At 42.7% G+C, this 23,195-nt stretch overlaps 1 protein-coding gene across 1 annotated transcript in view; it reads right to left on the minus strand.

Annotated features, from left to right (window-relative positions):
• SLC1A3 (solute carrier family 1 member 3) overlaps window positions 1-21,357 on the minus strand; it is a 105,514-nt gene extending 84,157 nt beyond the window's left edge. Inside the window, exons 1-3 of the mRNA XM_069745948.1 lie at window positions 21,240-21,357; window positions 18,665-18,937; window positions 11,381-11,518 (exon numbers count right to left, since the gene is read on the minus strand). Of these exons, the coding sequence (XP_069602049.1) occupies window positions 11,381-11,518; window positions 18,665-18,845 (319 nt within the window). The 5' untranslated portion in view covers window positions 18,846-18,937; window positions 21,240-21,357. The remainder of the gene's footprint in view (window positions 1-11,380; window positions 11,519-18,664; window positions 18,938-21,239) is intronic.
• Window positions 21,358-23,195: the final 1,838 nt, after the last annotated feature.

Consider the following 23,195-nt stretch of genomic DNA (forward strand, 5'->3'; position numbering starts at 1 on the left):
CCGAGCAATCGGAGCTTCTCTGTGACAAAACCGCCCCCGCTCCAATCTCAGAAGCATCAACCTCAACCTGAAAAGGAAGCGAAACATCTGGCTGACGCAACACAGGAGCAGAAGAAAACCGGCGCTTAAGTTCCTGAAAGGCCTCCACAGCCGCAGGAGACCAATCAGCAACATCAGCACCCTTCTTAGTCAGATCCGTCAAAGGCTTAACAACACTAGAAAAATTAGTTATGAAACGACGATAAAAATTAGCAAAGCCCAAGAACTTCTGTAGACTCTTAAGAGATGTAGGCTGCGTCCAGTCACAAATAGCTTGAACCTTGACGGGATCCATCTCAATAGTAGAAGGGGAAAAAATATACCCCAAAAAAGAAATCTTCTGGACTCCAAAGAGACACTTTGAACCTTTTACAAACAAAGAATTGGCCCGCAGGACCTGAAACACCTTCCTGACCTGCTGAACATGGGACTCCCAGTCATCAGAAAAAACCAAAACATCATCCAAATACACAATCATAAATTTATCCAGATATTCACGGAAAATATCGTGCATAAAGGACTGGAAAACAGAAGGAGCATTAGAAAGTCCAAAAGGCATCACCAAATACTCAAAATGGCCCTCAGGCGTATTAAATGCGGTTTTCCACTCATCACCCTGCTTAATCCGCACAAGATTATACGCACCCCGAAGATCAATCTTAGTGAACTATTTAGCCCCCTTAATGCGAGCGAACAAATCAGTCAACAATGGCAAAGGATACTGATATTTGACCGTAATCTTATTCAAAAGACGGTAATCTATACAAGGCCTCAAGGAACCATCTTTTTTGGCCACGAAAAAAAAACCTGCTCCCAAAGGAGACGAAGATGGACGGATATGTCCCTTTTCCAAGGACTCCTTAACATAATCCCGCATAGCAGTATGCTCTGGCACTGACAGATTGAACAAACGACCTTTAGGAAATTTACTGCCAGGAATCAAATCTATAGCACAATCGCAATCCCTGTGAGGAGGAAGCGAATTGAGCTTAGGCTCCTCAAAAACATCCCGATAATCAGACAAAAATACAGGAACCTCAGAAGGAGTAGATGAAGCGATAGAAATCGGAGGTGCATCATCATGAACCCCCTGACATCCCCAGCTTAACACAGACATCGTTTTCCAGTCCAAGACTGGGTTATGAGTTTGTAACCATGGCAGACCAAGCACTAAGACATCATGTAAATTATACAGTACCAGGAAGCGAATCACCTCCTGATGAACGGGAGTCATACGCATGGTCACGTGTGTCCAGTACTGAGGTTTATTCATAGCCAAAGGTGTAGAGTCAATTCCTTTCAAAGGAATAGGGACTTCCAGAGGCTCCAGACTAAACCCACAGCGGTTGGCAAATGACCAATCCATAAGACTCAGGGCAGCGCCTGAATCCACATAGGCATCGACGGAAATGGCTGATAATGAACAAATCAGAGTCACAGACAGAATGAACTTAGACTGTAAAGTACTAATGGCAACAGACTTATCAACCTTTTTTGTGCGTTTAGAGCATGCTGATATAACATGAGCTGAATCACCACAATAAAAACGCAACCCATTTTTCCGCCTATAGTTTTGCCGTTCACTTCTGGACTGAATTCTATCACATTGCATTGTCTCAGGTGCCTGTTCAGAAGACACCGCCAAATGGTGCACAGGTTTGCGCTCCCGTAAACGCCGATCAATCTGAATTGCCATAGTCATAGACTCATTCAGACCTGTAGGCGCAGGGAACCCCACCATAACATCTTTAATGGCCTCAGAAAGGCCATCTCTGAATCTTGCAGCCAGGGCGCACTCATTCCACTGAGTAAGCACCGACCATTTCCGAAATTTCTGACAATATAATTCTGCTTCATCTTGCCCCTGAGAGAGAGCCAATAAAGCTTTTTCAGCCTGAATCTCTAGGTTAGGTTCCTCATAGAGCAAACCCAATGCCAGAAAAAACGCATCCACATTGAGCAACGCAGGATCCCCTGGTGCCAATGCAAATGCCCAATTCTGAGGGTCACCCCGCAGGAAAGATATTACAATCTTGACTTGCTGAGCAGGGTCTCCAGAGGAGCGAGATGTCAAAGAAAAAAACAACTTGCAATTGTTCCTAAAATTCAGAAAACTAGATCTATCTCCAGAAAAAAACTCTGGGATAGGAATTCTAGGTTCAGACATAGGAGCATGTACAACAAAATCTTGTATATTTTGAACCTTAGCAGCAAGATTATTCAGGCTGGAAGCCAAACTCTGGACGTCCATGATAAACAGCTGAGGTCAGAGCCATTCAAGGATTAAGAGGAGGTAAGACGCAGCAAACTCTGAGAGAAGGAAAAAAAAAAAAAAAAAAAAAAACTTCCTCAGACTACTTTTCCTCCTACTTCAGCCAATATGATTACCACTTTTCTGGCCGGCGATACTGTCATGATTCCAATGGCAGGGGATCACAAAAGGACAAGCACACAAAAAACAGAACAAGCTCTAGGGTGATGGAAACTGAGCTGACCGCGATCCTGAACCTAATTCACAACACTAGCAGTAGCCGGGGAACGTGCCTACGATGATTCTAGACGTCTCGCGCCAGCCGAAGGACTAGCTTCCCCTATTAGAAGAAACAAAGACCTCTCTTGCCTCCAGAGAAACACCCCACAGAAATAGCAGCCCCCCACATGTAATGATGGTGAAATGAGAGGAAAGCACATACGTAGTAATGAAAACAGATTCAGCAAAATGAGGCCCGCTAAAACTAGATAGCAGAGGATACAAAAGTGAACTGCGCGGTCAGCGAAAAACCCTACAAAAAACCATCCTGAAATTACCTGAACTCATGTGCCAACTCATGGAACATGAAGAGTAATATCAGCCCACTAGAGCAACCAGCAACAAGGAATCACATAACTGCAAGCTGGACTAAAACAAAAATAAAGCAAAACGTGGAACAGGAAAATCAAAAACTTAGCTTGTCCTGAAGATTACTGAAGCGGAAAGCAGAGGTAACAAGACACACTGATTACATTGATCGCCGGCGAGGAAATGACAAGAAAGCCAGGTTAAATAGGAAACTCCCATATCCTGATAGAACAGGTGGACACCAGAGACCACAGAGAACACAAGTCACCCAGAACCATCTGTAACCACCAGAGGGAGCCCAAAAACAGAATCCACAACACACGTCTAGCCCAGTTCCAGGATCACTCTTGCCCAAACTTTCTTCCTTATTTGCCAAGATAGGTGTGTCGGTGGACAAGGGTCAAGCCGGAGCTGTGGCCCCATTTTTCCGCATTGGTTCATCTATCTCTGATCTAGCCGCTGCATATCCCGCTACATGCTATTATACTATTATGTCCCCTTTAAGAATAATAATAGTCCACAATCATTTCTGTAAACTGCTCGACTGATACTATCAAACTATGCTGGATAAAGCCCCCCGTGGGCGTCTGTCTCAATCGCGACCATTGTAGATCTATAACACTAGAAATGCAAAGAGAGACCCAGATATCAACCAGTGAAAGGGTGTAGGACTGTAGAGAGGTTAGTAAGGGGTAAAGGATATGGATGCCATCGGGAGCATTTTTTTTAACTAAATGTGTGTATTTAGTTCTAAGAATAATTTTTGCAATAAAGTCTTTTTGCATTGTTTAACTTTTAAAAAGGTCCCATCACTTGCTCAAAAAAAGTTAAATAGCTTGCAGAAATCCTTGAGCTCCCCTGATTCTATGACTTTTTTCCGTTTTGCAATGCGTCGCTGCATCGCGGAGATATTCACATTTGTTGCTTTTGGAATCCAGCATGTGAAATCTCTGCTTGCAGTACACCAGTGTGCACTATCACCCTTCCATCCCAATCCTTGCTAATCACAGCTCAGCAGCTGATCTAGCAGTCTCAGATGCTACTGAGCTGTGAAATGCAGGGTCTGGGATGGAGGTGAAACTCTGAAGAAATGCCCAGTTGGTTTGCAAGTAGAGATTTCACATACTGCGCTCCAAAAGCAACAAATGTGAATATCTCTGCAATGGAGCAACATAGCTCAAAATGGAAAAAAACGTCAGAATCGGGAGAACTCAGGGAATTTTACAAGGTAGCTATCTAAAACATTTTTAGCAAGTGACAGGTCCTCCTGTTTTTTCCTTGCACATTGCTGGCTGCAGAATGAGCTGAACTAAAAATTAATCAGTGAGCTCTGTTCTGAGTTTGTAAACCTTTTTTTATTGAGCTCTTTTCATCAGATTTCTGAAAAGAAATGACATTAAAGTTGAGCTGAACTTTGATGTGGTCATAAATGACCACTCATTAAAACACAGATAAAAGAGTTACAAACTCTGCCAGCAGATCCAGCTTACTGACTGATTCTTAGTTAACTCATCCTGCAGCCAGCAATAGACACTGCACCACAAAGCCCAGGATTAGAAAGACATGGCAGCTCTCTTTCAAAAACAGCGCCACACCTATCCACAGGATGTGAGAGGTATTGCAACTCAACTTTGTTCAGCTGGATGAAGCAGAGCTGCAATACCAGACACAACCCAAATATACATGTGGCGCTATTTCTGAAAGATTTTAATACTTTGTGCCCAATACAAGATCTTCCCAAACCTCCTGATATCCCATCATTTACATCATTTGCAATATTTCTTCTTTTTCTTTCCGCAGCATAATTTCATGTGCAATCTTTTCAGACTTCCCTGAAGCCAAAGCATGAAAGTCTGTGCAGATGGGAAAAGAAGTCTCCTATGTGGCAAATGGAACCGTCTATGAACTATGCAGAAAATGCATCTATAGAAATTGTGTAAGAAAAGTGACTGCTGGGCAACCTGATTGTGCCGCCATATAGATTGCACAATGAGGAAATGGCAAGGAGAAGAGATGCATGAAAATTCTTCTAGGAAATGTAACTAGTTAAAGGGGAATGAGCAAAAAGTAATCTCTTGACATTCATAGATACACAACATAGTCTCAGATCATCGGAATCCGCAATCATCACCTTCTAGAATGTAGCAGCTTTGGTTCTGTATATAAGACATGAATTCATTTATTGTTACATAGTGAAAGTCACTCTACAAAAAATATCGTTTTTAGATCGGGGGGAAGAGGGTGTCTAACCCCCCCTGAGACCCCCACTGAGCACAAGAATACTGATAAAGGAAGCTTTTCCATTAAAATAAACAGATATGAACACATCCAAACAGGCTGATATTTCCTGTCTCCTGCTGTTCACTTATCAGCTTTGCTGAATAGACTAGGTCAGAAGGTGCAGAGTCATCTCATTATCATTAAAGGTGAATAATAAAAGCTCTACTGTACTGCTGGAAGTAATGGAGGTCAGATATGCGATATACATAGTCCAGGGCAGAACCTGTCTAAAGGGCACGACCTCGCTAAATACAAGTCCAAGACTTGGCCGGGCCTCACAGGAGTTTGAAACTTTTACGTCATACACATAGTATTTTTTTATGTTTATTTTTTAACAATTTTTTATTTATTTATTTTAACTAAGGGCGACTTTAAAAAAAAGAAAAAAAAATATATATATATATATAATAAACATATATATTTAATAATTAAATATATAAGCTTAATATAAATATATATATATATATATATATAATAAACATATATATTTAATAAATAAAAAGAAATATATATAAATATATATATATATAAATATATATATATTTTTTTTATTTATTTCTTTTTTTTTTTAAATAATCCCACTTTACCAATACAAAAATAAAGAAATTAAAAAAAATATCATATTTGGTATTCCCAAATCTGTAAATATCCCAGGTAACAAAATCTAAAACAATTTACACACCATAAATAAAACAAATATCAAAATTGGAGCTCTGTACCTCCCCTAAAAAAAGTAATAAAAAGCTTCAATCACAGAGAACGTGAAGCAGGAGTACAGAACTTGACCGACTGTCCCCGAGTCTTTGAAGTCAGCATTTCCCTATTTTTTATCCTGACGGCACACTGATGTGATCAATGGTGGGCAGCGAGCGTAGGGGGTGATCCCCGCTTTTCTTTTCTATCCTTGCGTTTAGGACGGTATAAAAAAAATTCACACGGCCTAAATCATTGTGGAGAAGAAGGATGGGGACAATGGACATTCCTGAGTGAGTCACCTCCAGTAATGGGGCAGCCATTCAGCCCAGTGTTCTGGAGCACCGGCTGCGGCCCGTGTTCCTTGGCGAGGACCATTCAGCGCTGAGGTCATGACTTTGCGGCCAGTTAATCTCCGGATGATGCGGTTACGTAAGATCAGAGGTCGGAGAAAGGTTTTTTTTTTTCTTATGAGGCTCCATGCTCGTTAGATGATGACGCACTAATATTGCAACATTTCTTCTTGATTGGAACCTATGCTACATGTTGTTGCATGTTGTTACATGTTGTTACATAGCTTTATCTCTTCCCGTTGTGTTACCCATCTTGGGGTCCAGTGGTCTAGAATGGAGGAGATCGGAGTAGCCCAGGGCGTAAAAATGTAATAGAAGCGCAAAAATGTCACCTCTCACTGTCAAAATGATAAATTTACCAGTCCCTAGCCCTCGGCAATCTAAGCGGAGTGGATGGCAAGTGATCCTTCTCCTACTAGTGAGTGCCCAGCAAGCAGGAGCAGCAGGGTTCGGGAGAAGGCTCAAGATGACAAGCTTAGGATTTAGAGTGAGGGTTAGGGATTAGAGTTAGGTCTAGGGATACAATAGTACTATGGTTAGGGATAGTGCTACAGTTAGGGATAGTGCAAAGGGTTGAGCTAGGGTTAAGGATAGTACTAAGGTTTGGGATAGGATTAGCATTAGCTCTAGGGATAGAATAGTACTATGGTTAGGGGTAGTTCTAGGGTTAGGGATAGTGCTGGGGTTAGGGATAGTGCTAGGGTTAGGGATAGTGCTAGGGTTAGGGATGGTGCTAGGGTTAGGGATAGTGCTAAGGTTAGGGATAGTGCTAGGGTTAGGGATAGTGCTGGGGTTAGGGATGGTGCTAGGGTTAGGGACGGTGGCGGCACGGTGGCGCAGTGGTTAGCACAGCAGCCTTGCAGCGCTGGAGTCCTGGGTTCTAATCCCACCCAGGACAACATCTGCAAAGAGTTTGTATGTTCTCTCCGTGTTTGCGTGGGTTTCCTCCGGGTTCTCCGGTTTCCTCCCACACTCCAAAGACATACTGATAGGGAATTTAGATTGTGAGCCCCAATGGGGACAGTGATGATAATGTGTGCAAACTGTAAAGCGCTGCGGAATATGTTAGCACTATATAAAAATAAAGATTATTATTAAGGGATAGTGCTAAGGTCAGGGTTAGCATTAGCTCTATGGATAGGCTAGTACTATGGTTAGGGATAGTGCTAAGCTTAGAGATGTAGCTAGGGTTAGGGATGGTGCTAGGGTTAGGGATAGTGCTAGGGTTAGGGATAGTGCTAGGGTTAGGGATAGTGCTGGGGTTAGGCATAGTGCTAAGGTTAGGGTTAGGGTTAGCATTAGCTCTATGGATAGGCTAGTACTATGGTTAGGGATAGTGCTAAGCTTAGGAATGGTACTAGGGTTAGGGATGGTGCTAGGGTTAGGGATAGTGCTGGGGTTAGGGCTAGCGCTAGGGTTAGGGATAGTGCTAAAGTTAGGGCTAGGGTTAACATTAGCTCTAGGGATAGGGTAGTACTATGGTTAAGGATAGTACTGGGCTTAGGGATGGTGCTAGGGTTAGCAGTAGCTCTAAGGGTAGGATAGTACTATGATTAGCGACAGTGCTAGGGTTAGCTTTATGGCTAAGATAAGAAAATAGTTACAAAAAATGCAATAATGCAATAAAGACCGAATACGTTACAAATATTGCAAAGTACAGTGGGTACAGAAAGTATTCAGACCCCTTTACATTTTTCACTCTTTGTTTCATTGCAGCCATTTGGTAAATTCCATAAAGTTCATTTTTTCCTCATTAATGTACACTCTGCACCCCATCTTGACTGTAAAAAACAGAAATGTAGAAATTTTTGCAAATGTATTAAAAAAGAAAAACTGAAATATCACATGGTCATAAGTATTCAGACGCTTTGCTCAGACACTCATATCTAAGTCACATGTTGTCCATTTCCTTGTGATCCTCCTGGAGATGGTTCTACTCCTTCATTGGAGTCCAGCTGTGTTTAATTAAACTGATAGGACTTGATTTGGAAAGGCGCACACCTGTCTGTATAAGACCTCACAGCTCACAGTGCATGTCAGACCAAATGAGGATCATGAGGTCAAAGGAACTGGCCAAGGAGCTCAGAGACAGAATTGTGGCAAGGCACATATCTGGCCAAGGTTACAGCAGAATTTCTGCAGTACACAAGACTCATAAGAGCACACTGGTCTCCATAATCCTTAAATAGAAGAAGTTTGGGACCACCAGAAGTCTTCCTAGACCTGGCCGTCCAGCCAAACTGAGTAATCGTGGGAGAAGAGCCTTGGTGAGAGAAGTAAAGAAGAACCCAAAGATCACTGTGGCTGAGCTCCAGAGATGCAGTAGGGAGATGGGAAAAAGTTCCACAAAGTCAACTATCACTGCAGCCTCCACCAGTCGGGCCTTTATGGCAGAGTGGCCCGATGGAAGCCTCTCCTCAGTGCAAGACATATGAAAGCCGCATAGAGTTTGCTAAAAAAAACATGAAGGACTCCCAGACTATGAGAAATAAGATTCTCTGGTCTGATGAGATGAAGATAGACCTTTTTGGTGATAATTCTAAGCGGCATGTGTGGAGAAAACCAGGCACAATACAATCCCAACAGTGAAACGTGGTGGCAGCATCATGCTATGGGGGTGTTCTTCAGCTGTAGGGACAGGGCGACTGGTTGTCCATTGAAGGAAACATGAATGCGGCCAAGTACAGAGATATCCTGGATGAAAACCTCTTCCAGAGTGCTCTGGACATCAGACTTGGCCGAAGGTTCACCTTCCAACAAGACAATGACCCTAAGCACACAGCTTAAATAACAAAGAAGTGGCTTCAGAACAACTCTGTGACCATTCCTGACCGGCCAGAGCCCTGACCTAAACCCAACTGAGCATCTCTGGAGAGACCTGAAAATGGCGTCCACCAACGTTCACCATCCAACCTGACGGAACTGGAGAGGATCTGCAGGGAAGAATGGCCGAGGATCCCCAAATCCAGGGGTGAAAACTTGTTGCATCATTCCCAAGAAGACTCATGACTGTACTAGCTCAAAAGGGGCTTCTACTCAATACTGAGCAAAGGGGCTGAAGACTTATGACCATGTGATATTTCAGTTTTTCTTTTTTATTAAATTTGCAAAAATTTCTACATTTCTGTTTTTTTTCAGTCATGATGGGGCGCAGAGTGTACATTAATGAGAAAAAATGAACTTCATAGAATTTACCAAATGGCTGCAATGAAACAAAGAGTGAAAAATGTAAAGGGGTCTGAATACTTTCCGTCCCCACTGTATTTGTTCTGGAGTCTAGTTTGGGGTCTGTATGTGTTGTGCGGCTTTGGTCTGGGGTCTGTATTTTTTTAGGCAGTCTGGTCTGAGGTCTTTATTTTTTAGGTATTTGGTCTGAGTTCTGTATTCATTTAGGGGGTCTAATTGGGGGATCTGAATTTGTTAAGTCTGGTTTGGAGGCCTTTCTTCATTTTGAGGCATAGTAAGGAGGTCATAGGCACTAATAGTAATTCGAGTGGGATATTTTGAGGGTATGTCCTATAGAAGAGCACACATCACACGGTGGAAGGTGTCACATTAACCCCTTTCTGACCTCGGATGGGATAGTACATCCGAGGTCAGAAGCCCCTCTTTGATGCGGGCTCCGCGGTGAGCCCGCATCAAAGCCGGGACATGTCAGCTGTTTTGAACAGCTGACATGTGCCCGCAATAGGCGCGGGCAGAATCGCGATCTGCCCGCACCTATTAACTAGTTAAATGCCGCTGTCAAACACAGACAGCGGCATTTAACTACCGCTTCCGGCCGGGCGGCCGGAAATGACGGCATCGCCGACCCCCGTCACATGATCGGAGGTAGAGGTCCTTGAGACCTCTATGGTTACAGATCCCCAGCAGCTGTGAGCGCCACCCTGTGGTCGGCGCTCACAGCACACCTGATTTTCAGCTACATAGCAGCGAACAGCAGATCGCTGCTATGTAGCAGAGGCGATCGCGTTGTGCCTGCTTCTAGCCTCTCATGGAGGCTATTGAAGCATGGCAAAAGTTAAAAAAAAAAAAGTTAAAAAAAATGTGAAAAAAATAAAAAAAATATAAAAGTTTAAATCACCCCCCTTTCGCCCCAATCAAAATAAATCAATAAAAAAAAAATCAAATCTACGCGTATTTGGTATCGCCGCGTCCAGAATCGCCCGATCTATAAAAAAAAGCATTAACCTGATCGCTAAACAGCATAGCGAGAAAAAAATTTGAAACGCCAGAATTACGTTTTTTTGGTCGCCGCGACATTGCATTAAAATGCAATAACGGGCGATCAAAAGAACGTATCTGCACCAAAATGCTATCATTAAAAACGTCATCTCGGCACGCAAAAAATAAGCCCTCAACCGACCCCAGATCATGAAAAATGGAGACGCTACAAGTATCGGAAAATGGCGCAATTTTTTTTTAGCAAAGTTTGGAATTTTTTTTCACCACCTAGGTAAAAAATAACCTAGTCATGTTAGGTGTCTATGAACTCATACTGACCTGGAGAATCATAATGTCAGGTCAGTTTTAGCATTTAGTGAACCTAGCAAAAAAGCCAAACAAAAAACAAGTGTGGGGCTGCACTTTTTTTGCAATTTCACTGCACTTGGAATTTTTTTCCCGTTTTCTAGGACATGCTAAAACCAATGATGTCGTTCAAAAGTACAACTCGTCCCGCAAAAAATAAGCCCTCACATGGCCAAATTCATGGAAAAATAAAAAAGTTATGGCTCTGGGAAGGAGAGGAGTGAAAAATGAACATGGAAAAACGAAAAATCCCAAGGTCATGAAGGGGTTAATCAGCATTAGAGCTGCATACACTATACATTATGAGGGCTGGCTGCTTCAGTTGTTAAGTTAAATGCAAAAAAACAGGTAGATGTAAAGGTATATTTAGTTACAGGTCCTTTTATTAGGTCGACTATCAAAACGGCAATTTATTATATTTATTAATTAATTAATTTTGCTTTGTTTATATAATCCAAAAATGATAGATTTTCCTAAAAGAGCGCCACCCCTGTCCACAGGTTATATGTGGTATTGCAGTGCAGCAATATTCACTTCGATGAGTCTGAGCTGCAATACCAGACACAACCTGAGGACAGGTGAGGCGCTATTTCTGAAATAACATGTACTGCGCCTTGAACCAGAAGGAGGGTTCGCTTATTCCTACCTGTAACCAAACTGGACACGATGAGAGGGAGGACGAGCATCTGGAGCATTCTCATCAGCAGCTCTCCGGGAAAAGAGAAGTACTTGATCTCCCGGAAGGACATTTTATAGGATCGGACAGAAAATCCCAGGATGATACCTGTGGGGACGGAGAAGAAGAGTCACATATTGGCCATAGCAGTAGGGGTATATGGCGGTGCACCCAACCTCGTCCACCCCTATCTCCTCTATTCACCCTCCCAGGAAGCTGAGATATGAGGTGCTGTAGGAAAGTGCCCGTAGTGGGAAGTATGTCGGGGACATGCTGTATTATATGTCACCTACGCAGGATGGACGTCTGATTATGGGGGTCCTAATGATCGGAATACTCATTTTTGGAGGCTACAAGTCTTGGGAAACGTTCCAAACCCTGCGTCACTGTCCAGCCAAGAAGCGGTGGAGATGTTGGCTGGTAACTCCCATAAACTTCAATGGTGGTGGCTTTATGTACAGTGTCAGACATTATGTGGGGGGTGCGCATGACACTTCATATGGGGGACTGCCACTTGCTATGAACATGTAATTTTCTTACCCGGTGTAAATGCCGCTGTTCTCCTGAATCCGGCGATGTTTTTCTTTTGTTCCTGCGCCTCTCCGTTCCTGAGATATGCCCATTTTTTTTTTTTAGAATTTTTTTCTCATTTTAGCCAACTGGGTGTGGTCATAAACCCCATTAAGGACCACACCTATTTTGCTAAAAACACCAGATAGATTTATATACAGGGAAGATGCATATCTCAGGAACGGAGAGGCGCAAGAACAATTTCAGGAGAACAGCGGAATTTACACCGGGTAAAACATAATACACATTTATGGCAAGTGAAGTATTCTTTAAATGGAGCATTGATAAAGGGATCAATAATACTTGATTATACTATTAAAGTTATCAGATTGTGTGCTTTTTTTTGGTAACCTGTATTCTCTAAGTGGAGCATTGAGATTTTAGTGCTGTCTATGGCAGCCAGTATTCTGCAAATGGAGCATTCTGATAGGGATCTATAACACTTTTAAAGTTATCAGATTATGTGCTGTTTTTTGCAGCCTGTATTATGTGAATGGAGCATTGAGATTTTAGTGCTGTTTATGGCAGCCTGTATTCTGTAAATGGAGCATTGAGATTTTAGTGCTGTGTATGGCAGCCTGTATTTTGTGAATGGAGCATTGAGATTTTAGTGCTGTGTATGGCAGCCTGTATTCTATGAATGGAGCATTGAGATTTTAGTGCTGTTTATGGCAGCCTGTATTCTGTAAATGGAGCATTGAGATTTTAGTGCTGTGTATGGCAGCCTGTATTTTGTGAATGGAGCATTGAGATTTTAGTGCTGTGTATGGCAGCCTGTATTCTATGAATGGAGCATTGAGATTTTAGTGCTGTTTATAGCAGCCTGTATTTTGTGAATGGAGCATTGATATTTTAGTTCTATGTATGGCAGCCTGTATTCTGTGAATGGAACATTGAGATTTTAGTGCTGTTTATGGCAGCCTGTATTCTGTGAATGGAGCATTGAGATTTTAGTGCTGTTTATGGCAGCCTATATTCTGTGAATGGAGCGTTGAGATTTTAGTGCTGTGTATGACAGCCTGTATTTTGTGAATGGAGCATTGAGATTTTAATGCTGTGTATGGCAGCCTGTATTCTGTGAATGGAGCATTGAGATTTTAGTGCTGTTTATGGTAGCCTGTATTCTGTGAATGGAGCGTTGAGATTTTAGTGCTGTGTAAGGCAGCCTGTATTCTATGAATGGAGCATTTAGATTTTAGTGGAAGATGCATATCTCAGGAACGGAGAGGCGCAAGAACAATTTCAGGAGAACAGCGGAATTTACACCGGGTAAAACATAATACACATTTATGGCAAGTGAAGTATTCTTTAAATGGAGCATTGATAAAGGGATCAATAATACTTGATTATACTATTAAAGTTATCAGATTGTGTGCTTTTTTTTGGTAACCTGTATTCTCTAAGTGGAGCATTGAGATTTTAGTGCTGTCTATGGCAGCCAGTATTCTGCAAATGGAGCATTCTGATAGGGATCTATAACACTTTTAAAGTTATCAGATTATGTGCTGTTTTTTGCAGCCTGTATTATGTGAATGGAGCATTGAGATTTTAGTGCTGTTTATGGCAGACTGTATTCTGTGAACGAAACATTGAGATTTTAGTGCTGTCTATGGCAGCCTGTATTCTGTGAATGGAGCAATCTGATAGGGATCTATAACACTTTTAAAGTTATCAGATTATGTGCTGTTTTTTGCAGCCTGTATTTTGTGAATGGAGCATTGAGATCGTAGTGCTGTTTATGGCAGCCTGTATTTTGTGAATGGAGCATTGAGATTTTAGTGCTGTGTAAGGCAGACTGTATTCTGTGAATGGAGCATTGAGATTTTAATGCTGTGTATGGCAGCCTGTATTCTGTGAATGGAGCATTGAGATTTTAGTGCTGTTTATGGCAGCCTGTATTCTGTAAATGGAGCATTGAGATTTTAGTGCTGTGTATGGCAGCCTGTATTTTGTGAATGGAGCATTGAGATTTTAGTGCTGTGTATGGCAGCCTGTATTCTATGAATGGAGCATTGAGATTTTAGTGCTGTTTATGGCAGCCTGTATTTTGTGAATGGAGCATTGATATTTTAGTTCTATGTATGGCAGCCTGTATTCTGTGAATGGAACATTGAGATTTTAGTGCTGTTTATGGCAGCCTGTATTCTGTGAATGGAGCATTGAGATTTTAGTGCTGTTTATGGCAGCCTATATTCTGTGAATGGAGCGTTGAGATTTTAGTGCTGTGTATGACAGCCTGTATTTTGTGAATGGAGCATTGAGATTTTAATGCTGTGTATGGCAGCCTGTATTCTGTGAATGGAGCATTGAGATTTTAGTGCTGTTTATGGTAGCCTGTATTCTGTGAATGGAGCGTTGAGATTTTAGTGCTGTGTAAGGCAGCCTGTATTCTATGAATGGAGCATTTAGATTTTAGTGCTGTGTATGGCAGCCTGTATTTTGTGAATGGAGCATTGAGATTTTGGTGCTGTGTAAGTCAGCCTCTTTTCTGTGAATGGAGCATTGAGATTTTAGTGCTGTTTATGGCAACCTGTATTCTGTGAATGGAGCTTACAGAAGGTGATTTGTATCACATTTAAAGTCATCAAACTTTGGGCTTTCTTTGATAATCTGTATCCTGTCACTGGAGCATTGAGATTTACAGCCTGTATTCTGTAAATTGAACATTGTGATAGGGATCTATAATACTTGTGCTGTTTATGGCAGACTGTATTCTGAGGATGCAGTTTTCAGAAGATAATATGTAAGGCACATATAGTCATCAGAATATTGTGCTGTTTATGGCAGTCTGTATTCTGAAGATGAGGTTTTCATAAGGGAAACTGTAAGGCATATATAGTTATCAGAATATTGTGCTGTTTATAGCAGCCTGCATTCTGAGGATGCAGTTTTCAGAAGGGAATCTGTAAGGCATATATAGTCATCAGAATATTGTGCTGTTTATGGCAGACTGTATTCTGAGGATGCAGTTTTCAGAAGGGAATCTGTAAGGCATATATAGTCATCAGAATATTGTGCTGTTTATGGCAGCCTGTATTCTGAGGGTGCAGTTTTTGGAAGGGAATCTGTAAGGCACATATAGTCATCAGGATATTGTGCTGTTTATGGCAGACTGTATTCTGAGGATGCAGTTTTCAGAAGAGAATCTGTAAGGCATATATAGTCATCAGAATATTGTGCTGTTTATGGCAGCCTGTATTCTGAGGATGCAGTTTTCAGAAGGGATATCTGTAAGGCACATATAGTCATCAGAATATTGTGCTGTTTATGGCAGACTGTATTCTGAGGGTGCAGTTTTTGGAAGGGAATCTGTAAGGCACATATAGTCATCAGGATATTGTGCTGTTTATGGCAGACTGTATTCTGAGGATGCAGTTTTCAGAAGGGAATCTGTAAGGCATATATAGTCATCAGAATATTGTGCTGTTTATGGCAGCCTGTATTCTGAGGATGCAGTTTTCAGAAGGGAATCTGTAAGGCATATATAGTTATCAGAATATTGTGCTGTTTATGGCAGCCTGTATTCTGAGGATGCAGTTTTCAGAAGATAATCTGTAAGGCACATATAGTCATCAGAATATTGGGCTGTTTATGGCAGCCTGTATTCTGAGGATAAAACCCAACAGTAGAAATGCCATTGACATTGCACTGGATGATGGCACTTTTTCTAACCGGCAGTAACGTAGCAGCCGCATCATTACACCATACCGTGCTCTGAGATACTCTCATACGCCATTCACATCCAGAGCTGCATTCAAGCTTCAGGTAAAATCCATGTGCAGAAAGAAAGCAGAAAGATTCTGTATGCAGCTTTGGATGTGACTTGTGTATAAGTTTTGACGTCATGTGAGATTATAATTACAATTGTGGCCTTTTACGGGGAATGAGTCTCTTTGATTTCTCTTTGCACACAACATTTCAGTGACATCTTTAGCTCCTGCTCCAAATCTCTACAAATTAAAACCAGACATAAAGCATCATAAAAAGAGGAACACGTTGGGTGGATGTCTGAAGAGAAAGCCTCATGACTTACATAGTAAAAAGCCAATCTGCCACGGAATGTCATGGGATTTGCTCAGATACTTCTCTAGATATATTTGATGTACTTACGCTGTACATAATAAGCAACAAAGAAATCATTAAAATAATAAATAATAATAAAATTATATTAGATAGCGATTCATAAAATAAAGCTAAAATGGTAATACTGATAATAATGTAAAACAATGATAAGAAAATAATGAAAAATAACATCACATCATAAAATAATACAATAAAACTAAATAATATACAAATAATAAACAATACTAGATAAAATACTACTACTACTACTATGAAGAGCTGAGCTTGTGCACTGTACTGGGGACTGGTCAGCGGGATCATCACTAGTAAGCACCACATGCTCTACCACCAAGATCTAATGGCTCCCAAAATAGATAATAGATAGAAAGATAGATAGATAGATAGATAGATAGATAGATAGATAGATAGATAGATAATAGATAGATAGATAGATAATAGATAGATGGATAGATAGATAATAGATAGATAGATAATAGATAGATAGATAATAGATAGATAGATAGATAATAGATAGATAAATAGATAGATAATAGATAGATAGATAATAGATAGTTGGATAATAGATAGATAGATAGATAGAAAGATAGATAAATAATAGATAGATAATATATATTTAAATTATAGATAGATAGAAATATAGATAAATAATAGATGATAGATAGATAGATAATAAAGATAGATAGATAATAGATAGATGATAAATGGATAATAGAAATATAGATAGAAAGATAATAGATATATAATAGATAAATAGATAGATGATAGATAGATAGATAGATAGATAGATATAGATGATACATAGATAATAGAAATATAGATAGATAGAAAGATAATAGATAAATAATAGATGGTTGGCAGCATGGTGGCTCAGTGGTTAGCACTGTACGGTGGCTCAGTGGTTAGCACTGTATGGTGGCTCAGTGGTTAGCACTGTACGGTGACTCAGTGGTTAGCACTGTACGGTGACTCGGTGGTTAGCACTGTATGGTGACTCAGTGGTTAGCACTGTACGGTGACTCAGTGGTTAGCACTGTACGGTGACTCAGTGGTTAGCACTGTACGGTGACTCGGTGGTTAGCACTGTATGGTGACTCAGTGGTTAGCACTGTACGGTGACTCAGTGGTTAGCACTGTACGGTGACTCGGTGGTTAGCACTGTATGGTGACTCAGTGGTTAGCACTGTACGGTGACTCGGTGGTTAGCACTGTATGGTGACTCAGTGGTTAGCACTGTACGGTGGCTCACTGGTTAGCACTGTACGGTGACTCGGTGGTTAGCACTGTACGGTGGCTCAGTGGTTAGCACTGTATGGTGACTCAGTGGTTAGCACTGTACGGTGGCTCAGTGGTTAGCACTGTACAGTGACTCAGTGGTTAGCACTGTACGGTGGCTCGGTGGTTAGCACTGTACGGTGGCTCGGTGGTTAGCACTGTATGGTGACTCAGTGGTTAGCACTGTACGGTGGCTCAATGGTTAGCACTGTACAGTGACTCAGTGGTTAGCACTGTACGGTGGCTCGGTGGTTAGCACTGTACGGTGGCTCGGTGGTTAGCACTGTATGGTGACTCAGTGGTTAGCACTGTACAGTGGCTCGGTGGTTAGCACTGTATGGTGGCTCAGTGGTTAGTACTGTACAGTGGCTCGGTGGTTAGTACTGTACGGTGGCTCGGTGGTTAGTGGATAGCACTGTACGGTGGCTACGTGGTTAGTACTGTACGGTGGCTCGGTGGTTAGTACTGTACGGTGGCTCAGTGGTTAGTACTGTACGGTGGCTCGGTGGTTAGCACTGTACGGTGGCTCGGTGGTTAGCACTGTACGGTGGCTCAGTGGATAGCACTATACGGTGGTTCGGTGGTTAGCACTGTATGGTGGCTCAGTGGTTAGCACTGTATGGTGGCTCAGTGGTTAGCACTGTACGGTGGCTCGGTGGTTAGCACTGTACGGTGGCTCAGTGGATAGCACTATACGGTGGTTCGGTGGTTAGCACTGTATGGTGGCTCGGTGGTTAGCACTGTATGGTGGCTCGGTGGTTAGCACTGTACGGTGGCTCGGTGGTTAGCATTGTTCGGTGGCTCAGTGGTTAGTACTGTACGGTGGCTCGGTGGTTAGCACAGCAGCCTTGCAGCGCTGGAGTCCTGGGTTCAAATCCCACAAAGAACAACATCTGCAAGGAGTCTGTATGTTCTCTCCATGTTTGTGTGGGTTTCCTCTGGGGTCTAATGTTTCCTCCCACATTCCAAGGACCATACTGATAGTGAATGTAGATTGTGAGCCCCATCGGGGACAGTGATGATGATGTCTGTAAGGCGCGACGGAATAAGATAGCGCTATATAAGCAATGCAGAATCAGTAATAGATAATAAATAGATTAGAGTCCGCTTTCACTCTTAGTCCGGGCTATTTAGCTCACAGAGCATTGATTATTCTGGATACAACTGAGACCAGCTATATACAGATTTACTGTCTGCAAATGGGAAAAAATGTTCTCATTCACTGACAGCAAGCAGAGATCTTGAAAGTTGTGAAAAATGAAAACATGAAGTCCTGTAGAAAGCTGCACTTCTTTTCCCTCACACGCTGATTTCGGATTCCGTACTCACCGACAATGACGGCGATGATGGTGAACAGCACGAAGCCATTCTTCAGGAGGAAGCTTTTGACGTCATCCTTTGATATGTTCTGCACCTTCTTCTTGGCCATTATGCCGCGCTGGCGCACACCTTGCTGGAAGCGCTCCATCCTGTTCCCAGATCGCGGATCTTCTCCGTTGCTTTTAGTCATTTGTGCTGGGGAAAGTCGCCTCTCCTCCTAGTGTAATGGCCACTGGAAATTCCAGCGGATGATCAAAGGCGGCAGGTCGGCCCGGAGAAGAACTGTAACACAAGAAGAGAGTGAGCTTTATAGGTATCAGGCCCCACAGATAGTGCCGGAACACGAGGGATGGAGAGGGGGTGATACACGGGAGCGGAGGGATAGAGAGAGGTAATAGATAGATAATAGATAGATACATAGATAGATAGATAGATAGATAATAGATAGATAGATAATAGATAGATAATAGATAGATAGATAATAGATGATAGATAGATAATAGATGATAGATAGATTGATAAAAAATAAATAAATTTAAGACATAAACAGATCTTGGGTGAATGAATCATTTGATGTATAGATATAACTGCCTTGGGGTAATCCTTGACGCTGATCTCTCCTTCAAACCACATATCCAAGCCCTTTCCACTTCCTGCCAACTTCAACTCAACTATTTCACGGATCCGTTCATTCCTCAACCAAGAATCTGCAAAAACCCTAGTCCATGCCCTCATCATCTCCCGCCTCAACTACTGTAACCTCCTGCTCTGTGTCCTCCCCTCTAACACTCTCGCACCCCTCCAATCTATTCTAAACTCTGCTGCCCGACTAATCCACCTGTCCCCCCGCTATTCCCCGGCCTCTCCCCTCTGTCAATCCCTTCACTGGCTCCCCATTGCCCAGAGACTCCAGTACAAAACCCTAACCATGGCGTACAAAGCCATCCACAACCTGTCTCCTCCATACATCTGTGACCTCGTCTCCCGGTACTTTCCTGCACGCAACCTCCAATCCTCACAAGATCTCCTTCTCTACTCCCCTCTCATCTCCTCTTCCCACAATCGTATACAAGATTTCTCTCGCGTATCACCCCTACTCTGGAACCCTCTACCCCAACATATCAGACTCTCGCCCACCATGGAAACCTTCAAAAAGAGCCTGAGGACCCACCTCTTCAGACAAGCCTACAACCTGCAGTAACCACCGATCGACCAAACCGCTGCATGACCAGCTGTACCCTCGCCTACTGTATCCTCACCCATCCCTTGTAGATTGTGAGCCCTCGCGGGCAGGGTCCTCTCTCCTCCTGTACCAGTTGTGACTTGTATTGTTCAAGATTATTGTACTTGTCATTATTATGTACACCCCTCCTCACATGTAAAGCGCCATGGAATAAATGGCGCTATAACAATAAATAATAATAATAATATTAGATACATTTTGTTATTGTATTAATCAGCTGATAATTCCTGCACGTTCCCATGTTGATGACGTAGTAATTAAAGTCACTAATTATTATCCCTCCACACCTGGGATATTTCGGGAAGTTCCATCCTTCCATTATAATATGACCCATCTTGCGATATAGCAGTGTCAGCATTTTGCTGCCCTCCAGCTGTTGTAAAACTGCAAGTCCCAGCATTCCCTGACAGAGAATATCCCATCTGGTTTAGTGAGGAGTTTGTCATTTGGCACAGAGGTGCTATCAGCGGCTTTACATGGGACTGAAGGTGAATCGACCACGTTTCATGGTTGACGGACCGTGCTATACCCGTCCAACCTGATCCAAAACCGCGAAGTGAAATAATATTAGCACAGATGCAGCAGAGCTGAACTTGACATTTCCGCAGAGGATTCTGCCGCAGACGTCACCTCGTTTTGTGTTTTAGCATTATTGTGCAGCGACATCTAGATAGAGACATATTTGTGCGCTCTCTGTCCCTTTAATGTAGCAGAGCTGAGTTTGCCATTTACTACAACTCATAGTATTTTACCATCTGAAACATTATCTAACGATAAAGTGGCAACAAACTCAACTCTGCTACGTCAGCAGCGATATCTGGGTCACCCACCAGCAACAGAGAACGGATTGTCTATGAATTATCCGCAGATTTGCAGGAATGCGTGCGATTCTTTGATTCTGGTGCTAAAAACCGAAACAGCTGATGAATGAGCGCTCCACGTCGGGGCGGTGTGGTGGCGGTGGAGGGGGGTGCACTTATTTATTTTCATGACATGGGATAACGAAAACCGACATGTATGTAGCAGAGCTGACTTTGTCGTTGCGTGCTGCATTGCGAGCGCAGGCTTATATAAAACTGCAGATAACAAACCCAAACCCAGCACTGCTACATCTGCATAAAAGTTGGTAAAAAAAAAGTGTGGAAACCCAACAGAACCAATAATAATGAAGCACAAAGATACAAACAATGGGAGACAGAGCTGACAATCGAATCGATACAATGTATCAATTGCACAATCCCGAACATTCCGCAGCACAAAATCACCAAATTCCCTCTTTTTTTTTTTTGGGGGGGGGGGGGGGGCAGGAAATAAAGGATATTACCGAAGATTCGAACTCACCTTTTTGTGGCGGAGGCTGGAGATGGGGCAAGAAAGCTCCAAGAAGGGGGCTCAGAGAGGACAGAGCAGAGTTTGGGCAGAAGCATGTGTTCTCCAGCAATCTGGTGTGTCTATGACTTAAGACAAGGGGAGGAGATTGCCCAACCAACAGAGAGAGGATGAGGAGGAGACCCCAGCCCTGTGCTTCTGGAATATTGATCAGGCCCCCCAGGACCCTGCTTTTAGTTTTTTTCTTACCCCGGGTTTTTACGCTTTTTTTCCGCCTGGAATGTAAGATCCTGAGAGTTCCATAAAGTGGAGCGTCCGCCGGTCCCTGCAGAAAGTGACCCATTTACTGGGGAATGTGCAGCACACGAGTCTGCGGCTCCGGCCTCACTACACGGCTGTAACATAATACCAGCGTAAGCCCTGAAATATGCAGCAGCTCTATACGCGACCGGACCGGCCGGTTATCAGCGCGCCATAAGACGGCTCTATAGACGTGTGGTCTGCGGAATTAACGGCGGGCATGGCGCTGGGGTCCTGGGTTCAAGTCCCACCAAGGACAACATCTGCAAAGAGTTTGTGTGTTCTCTCCGTGTTTGCGTGGGTTTCCTCCAGGTTCTCCGGTTTCCTCCCACATTCCAAAGACATACTGATAGGGAATTTAGATTGTGAGCCCCATCGGGGACAGCGATGATAATGAGTGCAAAACTGTAAAGCGCTGCGGAATATGTTAGCGCTACATAAAAATAAAGATTATTATTATTAAAGGTTATTATTAATGGCGCTATATAAGGGTGAAAAGGAACTACAGGGAGACAAACTACAGCTGACAGAAGGAGAAAGTCACTGTCTGTCAGAGTGAGGTCGCCTTGTTGTGGCCGGTGGGCGCCCAAAGAGTGAAATCGCCTTTTCGTGGCAGGTGGGCGCCCAAAGAGTGAAATCGCCTTGTCGTGGCAGGTGGGCGCCCAAAGAGTGAAATCGCCTTGTCGTGGCAGGTGGGCGCCCAAAGAGTGAAATCGCCTTGTCGTGGCAGGTGGGCACGCACACAATGGCCAATCTGGCCTCCGGGAATCTAAATATTATCAGAGTATTCTATATAGCAGTGATGTATCTATGTATATACAAGAGAATGAAGGCAGCGCTGGTATACATCAATCTGCGTGCAACAATCCAATCATAGAACCACAGAATGTTAGAGTTGGAAGGGACCTCTGGGGGTCATCATATCCAATCCCCGGCTCAATGCAGGATTCACTAAACCATCTGAGACAGATGGACTGAAAACCTTCCTTCAACCTTAAAAACTAAAAAAACTAGACATCTGTCCAGCCTCTGTTTGAAGACTTCCATTGAAGGAGAACTCTCCACCTCTCGTGGCCGCCTGCTCCACTCATTGATCACCCTCACTATCAAAACGTTTTTTTCTAATATCTAAACTGTATCTTCTCCCATTCAGTTTCTTCGTATTCCTTCTTCTGTTTCCATGTGTAGATGAGAATAATGATGATCCTTCTACACTGTGACGGCCCTTCAGATATTTGTAGACAGCTATTATGTCTCCTCTCAGTCTTCTCTTTTGCAGCTAAACATTCCTAGATCCTCTAACGGTTCCGCACAGGACATGGTTTGTTCTCCCAGCTGTCCAAAGAATTATACTCCAAGGTAAAAAGGCATTTGTCTTATATTTATCTATCTAAAGGAAAACCTGAGCAGCACCTCCTAAGTGTGAATAGGAGCAAACTGCGATGACTGCATTCTATAAAAAAAGGAAACACGGCAGCCTGAGTATGAGCCAACATATATGTAACACTGGAGACATTAAATCGAAACTATGTTACTACTCAATGAGATGGATTCAAAGAAAAAGAAGGTTCTTAGCGCAAACATTGGCCGATTCATGTGCGTCCATCAACCGAGGCAAGGTGACCTCCCTCCGATGGGTCCTATCCTACTGTACATGCCACTATCTAT

This window comes from Ranitomeya imitator, chromosome 1 (assembly GCF_032444005.1).
Source record: "Ranitomeya imitator isolate aRanImi1 chromosome 1, aRanImi1.pri, whole genome shotgun sequence".
NCBI classification, from domain to species: domain Eukaryota; kingdom Metazoa; phylum Chordata; class Amphibia; order Anura; family Dendrobatidae; genus Ranitomeya; species Ranitomeya imitator.